Source organism: Carassius auratus, unplaced genomic scaffold (assembly GCF_003368295.1).
Source record: "Carassius auratus strain Wakin unplaced genomic scaffold, ASM336829v1 scaf_tig00045149, whole genome shotgun sequence".
Lineage (NCBI taxonomy): Eukaryota > Metazoa > Chordata > Actinopteri > Cypriniformes > Cyprinidae > Carassius > Carassius auratus.
The window spans coordinates 48,676-57,433 of NW_020526884.1; the positions used below are offsets into that span (position 1 = coordinate 48,676).

At 37.9% G+C, this 8,758-nt stretch overlaps 2 protein-coding genes across 2 annotated transcripts; both read right to left on the reverse strand.

Moving 5' to 3' along the window:
* Positions 1 to 1,264: 1,264 nt before the first annotated feature.
* Positions 1,265 to 2,947, reverse strand: LOC113087725 (serine/threonine-protein kinase pim-2-like). The gene is made up of 5 exons (XM_026255642.1): positions 2,480 to 2,947; positions 2,216 to 2,310; positions 2,036 to 2,086; positions 1,544 to 1,922; positions 1,265 to 1,461 (listed from the first exon to the last, which is right to left on the reverse strand). Exons 1-5 carry the CDS (start codon positions 2,820 to 2,822, stop codon positions 1,265 to 1,267), a joined length of 1,065 nt encoding a protein of 354 aa, XP_026111427.1. The 5' UTR covers positions 2,823 to 2,947.
* A 1,413-nt stretch (positions 2,948 to 4,360) lies between these two features.
* LOC113087721 (sushi, nidogen and EGF-like domain-containing protein 1) lies at positions 4,361 to 7,158 on the reverse strand. The gene is made up of 8 exons (XM_026255639.1): positions 7,102 to 7,158; positions 6,978 to 7,001; positions 6,739 to 6,872; positions 6,382 to 6,660; positions 6,194 to 6,289; positions 5,955 to 6,111; positions 4,989 to 5,071; positions 4,361 to 4,895 (listed from the first exon to the last, which is right to left on the reverse strand). Exons 1-8 carry the CDS (start codon positions 7,151 to 7,153, stop codon positions 4,815 to 4,817), a joined length of 906 nt encoding a protein of 301 aa, XP_026111424.1. The 5' UTR covers positions 7,154 to 7,158; the 3' UTR covers positions 4,361 to 4,814.
* Between the last annotated feature and the right edge of the window lie 1,600 nt (positions 7,159 to 8,758).

The following is an 8,758-nucleotide window of genomic DNA, read 5'->3' on the forward strand; positions in this document are numbered from 1 at the left end:
AATCCAAGATGTAGAAAATAACAGAAAACCACAGGTGATAAGTAGACCTTTTAATCTTTCCAGTTTAAAATGCAAGTTGTTTTTCTTCCTTTCTGACATGAGAAAAGTATTTAAAGAGCAGATGCAGCCATTACAGAAACTTCTTGGACCCGGGGCTCTTATCACATGGAGCAGTGCATCTGAGACAGCCATGAGAGGAACATCTGAGACTGGACCGTGGCATGAACCTCTCTGACTGGCCAGTGCTAGAACCTCTGGGACCCAGCTGACTTTGCAGGGACCTCACTATCCAGGGCAACTTTTGAGAGCGTGCAGTCATGACAAGGTGTTGAAGACCAGGTAGCCACTACAGGAAGTTCTGGTACCAGAGCAGCAAGACTGAGAGACCTGGAGCACCGTAGAAGGAACCTCTGGGACATCAAACTTTGGACTTGTGGGTAGCCATGAGAGAAACCGCTGAGGAACCAGGGCAGTGGAGCTCTGAGACGAGGAAGCCCATTACATGCCTTTAAGCTGTCCATGGCAGGAACCTCTGGTTCAGCAGCATTCTGTGCAGAAACATGGGAAAGACATCTGATTATGACCCTGAAGCTTTTACATTTGCGCTATTTATATGTGAGGTCTACTCTGGTAGAACAAATGCACTGAGATTGGAATAAGATGTCTTTTTTTTATTTTTAAATGAAGATCTTACCTTTAGACCATACAGGCTCTGAGAAAAAAAACTATATACATATATACACATCCCCAAGCAAGCAGTAATGGCAGATGCAAGTACTGCTGATTCAGGCCATAGCATAAGATGTACCCATGGCCATAGCATAAGATGCAACCATGGCCTGCCGGCTCCGCAAGATGCAGAGGATTCACAGAGGAATGAACAGTCTGTCTGCCAGCCGTCAAGATGCAAAGCTGACAGGAGACTGGGAAATGTCTGGGGTCGAAGCTCCTTTTCGCCACGACTTATATGGAGACCTGAGACAGCACACCAAACAAAGCATTAGCCTAAATACATCACACTACAAAAGCAAATGTGGCTGATCTCAGGCTCAGTACCTGAAACCAGTCGTGTTGAAGGATCTTCCCCAGACCGAGTCGTCGCTTAGTTTTATGCTGGAGCAGACTACAGATCAAACTGCAGCAGTCTGTGCAGAAACATGGAAGCAACATCTCATTATGACCTGAAGCCTTTACATCTGCACTATTCAGCTGTGAGATCAAATCTGAAAGAGCATTTGTATGATAATTGGAATCAGACTTCTTTTTATGTGATGAAGAGCTCACCCTTTGACAGTCCAGGCTCTGACCAAAGGTTTAGTTCGGTCTTCTGCAGGTCATTGTCAGTTGGAAAACGGCCGCACAGCATTGTGAACAAGATGACCCCAAGAGACCACGACATTGCAGACTTCGCATGGTACTTGCCCTTGACCCTGTACTCAGGAGGGTAGTACTCCATGGTGCCTGGAGGAAAGAGATTTCATCTCGTATGCAAGTTTACATTACCAAAGCGTTTCCTCTGTCAGCTTTAAGGGATAATACATACCATACAATGTCGTGTAGGCAGACTTTCTCATGAGGTCCCCACACCCAAAGTCTATCAACTTGACCTGCAGGGTGTCCTTGCTCACAATGAAGTTTTCCAACTTTATGTCACCATGGAATACCCCACGGCGACAACATGTGCGAGCCGCCCGCGTTGCCTGCCGCATGATGTGCCGAACTAAACCTTCCTCGAGTCTTCCTCCATGGCCCTCCAAGAAACTGACTAAGTTCTCACACGGTGACGGACACTCGAGGACCATGACATAGTTGTCCCGTTGGTCCTGCCAGTCCAGCAGCTTTATAATCTCTGGTGCGCTGGGTCCCTTGTTGGCCAAGAGTGTAAGGGCGATCTCCACTGGTAGGGGGTTTGGATGACCAGGCTAGAAGACAGACAGTTTTAAAATGGTTTGTCAACAAAAAAAAAACATTAATAGTCTGCAATTAAAGCTAATCTTAGAGGTTTTAAATGAAAATAGTGAGTGAGATGCCTTACAATAGTTAGATATTCCATGTCATGGGTCTTCATGACGTCTTTCAATGCCACCTAAAGAACAAAACATAAGTAAAACAGTTCACATGTGTGTAGAGGTCATACAATTCCACTCATTAAACCTGAAGACTGTGGAAAGGATGAGAAAAAACAGTTGCATAAGTTTCATTTATTTGTACTGACCTTAAGGCCATCCTCCACACGACTCGCTTCATGAACGACACCAAACCCGCCTACCCCCAGACGATCACCGAGCTCATAGCGGCACATAATATCATCTATTAAAAAAGAAATTATTGCATTTGACGCATTTTTACATGGCTATTTTCAAGGTGAAATTAAATCATTTGAAGGAAAGCACAAAGGAAAAAAATATGCAATTCATGGATACTCATAATAATTTTTTTTTTTTTTTTTTTTTTTTTGTCACACATTCATATCATTTACCATCAGCGCTGCTGGCTGGCGATGGTGGCTCAATAAGCTGCACCTCAGTCTGACTCGGTCGGATCACCTTGAGGTGTTTTCTGGCAGCTTTGAGGAAAGAGGGCAGCCTCCAGAACTTCTTTTTCCTCTTCTTCTTCATCTCCTCCTCCTCTCCCCATGCCTCCCTCCGCTCCTCCTCCTCCCTCCTCTGGGCGTCTCCCTCACCGGCATCGACAGGCGGCTCATCGCACGGATGGAAGTGTTGCTCCGCCTTGTCGGTGTCGGGTGTTGGGGGTGTACTGGGATGGTGATCGTACACCGCGCCATCATTTACCGGAATAACACGAGAATTTCGCTGTCCCATCACTGATAACCGCTAATAACTCTCGTCTTCGACCACTACTACAAACCAACAAAATGTTTCACAGAATTCCATCGCTTTATATACCGCGCGCGCCAACATTCTAAACTTTTGAAATGCGCTCTATGGCGTCATAATAACGGATACCGTCGCGATGGTAATGACTTCAGATATGTCAAATAAAGTTAAGTTAAACTAAATTAGATAAACCCATACGACTATATACTATAAATGTGTGTGTGTCTGTCTGTGTGTGTGTGTGTGTGTGTGTACGAAATTCCAGATTTAATATAATTTGTAAAAAAAAAATACCTTTTTATTATTTATTTTTCTGGCCCAAAAGAAAAATCATGCTATTATTGGAAATTACAGGATTTAAAAAAAATTAGCTTTACTATTGCTGGATGAGATGTTGAGTAGTCATGCATAACATTTTCCATAATATGTGATAAAGTAGACTGGTTGCCACTATTTACAGTGAATATTTATCTTTAAAAAAAAAAGGAAAAAGATGAGGACGAAGAAGAAATGTTAAGAAATTAGGTAAATATTTAACATATTATGCTTAAAGACTAAAATAATAAACTTAATAATAATAAAGATGTATATATATATATATATATATATATATATATATATATATAATTATAATTATAATTATATAATATTAAATATATTAAATGAACTTATAAAATAGGGTAAGGATAGGACAGTATGTTATATTATGTGTTTCTAAAGTCTTACCAGCAGATGGAAACATTACTTAATCATGATCTTTGATACTGATATCTCACTGTGATATGATATCTATCGCTTAGTTTGAGACAGTGACACTTTCTCCGTCACTGTAATAAAAGTACAGATATATGGGGAAATATTTAAAAAAAATACAACCAAATGAGATCTCACCACAAACCTAAAACCGTGACATTGGCACGGGAATAAAATGCTTCTACATGATTGTTTACATTATAATTTAAAAACGAGGTGTATTTGAGTGCAGGTAGTGTTTTAATAATAATAAATACATAAAAAGTTTACCCAACAGACCACTCAGTATGTACTGAAACAGCTTTGTATCTGGGCTTTTTGTGTGAACAGTAGGACTATTAACACTGGCAATGTCACTCTTGAGCCATGTCAGTAAAAAGACCTGTGTGTGATCAGATAATAGTTGAAACAGTCTGAGTGCATAATATTACCACTAGAAAATAATAATAATAAATGAAAGAATCTCCTAATCTAACAAACAAAACAGAAACAACTGGCTGTATTGCAAAGTTTTAGTATTTCATGTTCACTGGGGAAAAAAATGGTTACTAGAAAATTTCACAAATAATTATAAAGAAACAGTCAGTATCTGAATTGAGTGTGACATTTTAAAGTAGAAAGACTGGAATAGTATTTTAAGGAGCGCAAGTATCTCACTAACTCTCAAAAAGCATCTGTCTCCAGATGAGAACATATACATTATATTTATATTCATAAATTCACATTATAAACAGTTTTAATTTGCTTTTACAGTTACTACACATCTCAGGATGTAACAGCAAACTTTTCTGAGGAGAAAAACTAATGCTAAAGCAAAATAGTAAAATGCTTCACTACTGTATATAACAGCTAAACTGCTTCTTGCTTCAATATCTCATCAATAAAGATTGGTATTACAGTTAATATTATGATTTTCTAGTGAATGGAGCCATAGAGGAAGAACAGGTTTACTTCAGTTAAACTCCTGCTACGTGACATTTGCATTTGAGAACACATGAATGTTCATCCTCCTGTAGAGTGACATTCCTGCAGAGACCAGCTTTCACAAATGCTTAATAAAAACTTAATAAAAGATTTACGTTCCATGTGAGATCAGTTTTTTTCTTTTCTTTTGTTGTTGTTTTCTTGCTTCTCTGTAAGTTATATTTTAGTGTAGGTATGTTTGATGCTAGAGATTTAATGAACAGGTCTCTGTTAGAATTTTTTCCTTGTACAAGGCTGATATTAGGGCTGAGTCTTTTGCACCCTTCTTAGGTTCAGTTTGACGCTGTTTGGCAGACCGTACTTGATCAGCTCCTGTTGTAGCTAAAATAAAGATGGACAAAAAGATCAGAATGTCTATTAGCACCATCATTTGCATAAAAAAACATACTATTTTCTGAAGCAAGTGCAACTTACTTTCTCTATAACAGTCTCAATGTTTGCACTGTCTCTTAGGTCTGAAAATGAAGTAACTCTCATTTGAATTCCTACGACATTTTCTAAGAGAAACAATGCACACATAAACAAAACAATATGTTAAATTAATTAAAAATGACAATTTGCTTACAATTTAATTTAATTATTTCTCATTGAAAGAAATTTAGAGAAATGTAGCATTGCATCACTTGCTCCCCAATGGCTCCTCTGCAGTGAATGGGTGCCGTCAGAATGAGAGTATAACAGCTGATAAAAACATCACAATAATCCACACCACTCCAGTCCATCAGTTAACATCTTGTTAAGCGAAAAGTTGCATGTTTGCAAAAACAAATCCATCATTATTGTATTTTAACTTCATACCATTGCCTTTGGTTAGTCTTCAAAGTCCTCCATCTAAAATATTGATTTTCCAGTCAAAAAAGTCATCTTGTTTGAGAATTAGAAGAGAAATATGCACACATCAAGCACTTTTTGAAACCGTTGAGAAGCAACAGTGTAAAGTTAAAGCTCCTTAATCATGGAATTGTTTTTCACAAACACGCAACTGTTGACTTCACAAGATCTTATTTGATGGACTTGAATGGTGTAGATTATTGTGATGTGTTTATCAGCTGTTTGGACTCTCATTCTGACGGCACCCATTCACTGCAGAGGATCCATTGTTGAGCAAGTGATAGAATTCTACATTTCTCTAAATCTGATGAAGAAACAACGTCATATACATCTTGGATGACCTGAGGGTGAAACTATTAAAACTTGTTTATTTGCGTGTTCCTTGGTTCACTGGGTACATTTTGCATCTGGGTGCATTGTAGCATTTGGCAGACCCTTGTAGCATGCATGTTTTCTGGAAACTGAACCAGTGACTTTGGCATTTAAGTACATGCTGAGCAACAGGAACCTTGTCATTATGACATACCTAACTACCAATTTATTGTGTACCTTGTAGACTGTTTTGATGTGTTCCACCATCCACCCTGAAGGCCCATCGGCCTGGAACATTGACATTGGTGGAGTTCTTTAGGTTTGGCATAAAGTTCCCATTGTTTGACCCAGGAATTGCAAAGTAGGCCGTGGAGTTTATAGTGTCATAACCAGCCTGTGCAAAAAAGGGAAACACTAATTATTGAGAGAAAATATCAAGTCATATTTGTTCCACTGATACAGAAGTTTTGTCTTACCTGCACACTATTATATGTCACAGCACAGTCACCATAATTTATGAGAATAAAAGACAAATCACTACCCGAAATCAAAACCACTTGAAACGATGTTTCCTGCAAAGTTGGGGAACATTGATTGTCATGCATCTCTGGAAATATCACATTTTAAACCTTGAGCCTGGAGGAGTTATGACAAACTAACTCACCGTGCCAGAGTGGTAATGGTATGCAACTCTATCCCAAGTTGCAACAAGGACCCAAATAGCCGTGAAGTTCAGACCAGGGAAGTACTGGTTTATATCCTGAGTGGCACGCGTGAGAACACTCCCGGTTGAGTACTGCTGATATGAGATGATGCCATTCACACTGACATCAATGTCAGTCCAGAGGGGAGCAATGATGTCTTCACTTCCATTGATGGGAAAGGGTTGAGAAATAAACTCTGATGAAGACTGGTTGAATGTAAGGTCTCCGTTACTGTTAACCTAGGTAATAGTAGATATTAGCTGTCCATGCCACATTTGAATCATTCACAGTTTGTATTAACAGAACTAGATTCTCACATATGTCCTGTTGTACGCTCGCCCGAAGAACACAAAAGGACTCCACAGGTCGATAAGCTGGGAGATTTCATCCTCAGTGGAAATATTAACAGTGTCTCCTGCCACTGAGCCGAATGGATAGAATATCACAGGTGCTGCAGGTAAAAATGGACAGTTTCAAGCTCAGGACATATTAACTTCAGACAGTTCATTTTGACTTTTTATATGTTCTAGTGCTAAGTTCTAAGGTCAGTAAATACCTGTCTGTCCCTCTGTTACCCTGCCTGTTGAAGAAAAAGATTACATTTGAATACGATTCCATATAGACAGTATAGTCTTTGTCATATAATGAAGGACATTTCTCAAATGGATGTTAAAACTCACTCAATGACAGGACTGATATGAACACCAGCAGATAACATGAGACTGGAGACATTGTCACAACAAGGTCAGTGATACCAGAATGCCACTGCTATTAATTCATACAGAGCAACTAAAACACAAGCGAGCACAAGAGAACAAAGCCATCTTAGTATTTATTTCGATTTAAAAGTTAGAAAAACACTTGTCTCATCAGATTAAAAACAATATCATAGACAATATCATATTACAGGGTTCCTACACATTTTTTTGTACTGTTTAAAAAAAAAAAGTGTTCAAAAGTTCAATTTTATTAGGGCAATACATTATATTTTTAAGGCCTGATGCTGGTGCAATATGTGGCTCACTGTACACATGAAATTAGTTTATTTCTGCAAAGGTTATTTTACAAGCTATTTAATACGGTGATAAGAATATTGTGTGATGAAACCCAAAATGCTTATAACTTGCATTTTTGTATAATGAAGCTGAATTCATTCAGTCATGCTTGACAATCACTGAAAAATCACTAAACCGCTGCCATGAAAACACACTTTTTGTATGATACCTTTATTTTCATTAAATTCTTAATTTTCTATTACAGAAAACTAAATAGGGACAAAAGTCTGGAAATTGCTATTTTTTTTCCATGCTCTGCTTTGCTTTTTTTTTTTTTTTTTTTGCATACTTTACGAAACCTGGAAATTATTCAAATCCGATTTCCAGACTTTTTCAAACCATGTAGGAACCCTGCTATACATACATATCATCAGAATATAAGTTATCAAAACAAACCATATAGACAAGAATCTAGATAGTACTTACTTCGGACGTCTTCTTTTGGTGTACGTTCTTGTTCTTACACTTGCTGTAGGTTAAAATCTGTCCCTAATTATCATAGCACCAAAGGGAGGGACATGTTCGGGGCAAACAAAGACTGGCCTTTTCACAATAAAACTCAACATTCTACATTCTTCTACTAATGCTAAACAATAAGAGTCTCCATTGACTTGTTTGTTTGTTTTGTTTTTTCTTTTGTCAATCGTTCATCCCATTATTGTGTCTGGGTGAATTCCTTGTGCTAGATTAAATCAAGAAACCATAAAGGTCATGTTGTAATTTGTCTTATAGTGGAGTGTTTGGAGCATGTCATTTCTGAGTGATAATAAAAGCAGTTTGGAACAGAACAGCATAAATTTGAACAAGTGAGAAGAAAAAGCTTCATGGACTGTTTATGACTGAAGTCAAAGGCTGGGCATTAAATTAAACTCTACACTATTTTGGCATCAAACCATCTTTAACTTAGCAGAAGAAAAACAAATTAGACAGGTGCCAACATAAACAGGTTGTATGGCATACATTCATCTTCAAAAACTATAAACAAAACTTTACAATGATAACCAAGACTACATTAAATTTTAAGAGTTTGCATGGTATGTTGCGATCTTAGCAAAACCAGCTGAAAACCGCTGTACTAAAGTACTGGTAACATCCTTTTCTCTGTAAGTAGATAACGTGAAGGAATTTTGGGTGAGTAATGCTTCTAGTACATGGAGATGCAGAAGAACAAGTTTAATTTCATAGTTCACATTTTACAGATCAATCTGATTTGATAAAATGGAGAAATAAAAGCACAATCAATGATGATTCAAGCTAAATCAACATGGTATATAATTCATTT

What these genes read in the sequence shown, in the direction of transcription:
- LOC113087725 (XM_026255642.1), bottom strand. Translation starts at nt 2,822, where the DNA reads ATGGGACAGCGAAATTCTCGTGTTATTCCGGTAAATGATGGCGCGGTG. An exon ending in GTGTGGAGGATGGCCTTAAG is followed by an intron (nt 2,087 to 2,215) that starts GTCAGTACAAAT and finishes TTTGTTCTTTAG; the next exon opens with GTGGCATTGAAAGACGTCAT. An exon ending in TGCCTACACGACATTGTATG is followed by an intron (nt 1,462 to 1,543) that starts GTATGTATTATC and finishes TCTTTCCTCCAG; the next exon opens with GCACCATGGAGTACTACCCT.
- LOC113087721 (XM_026255639.1), bottom strand. Translation starts at nt 7,153, where the DNA reads ATGTCTCCAGTCTCATGTTATCTGCTGGTGTTCATATCAGTCCTGTCA. An exon ending in GGTAACAGAGGGACAGACAG is followed by an intron (nt 6,873 to 6,977) that starts GTATTTACTGAC and finishes TTTTACCTGCAG; the next exon opens with CACCTGTGATATTCTATCCA. An exon ending in ACATCAAAACAGTCTACAAG is followed by an intron (nt 5,072 to 5,954) that starts GTACACAATAAA and finishes TGTTTCTCTTAG; the next exon opens with AAAATGTCGTAGGAATTCAA.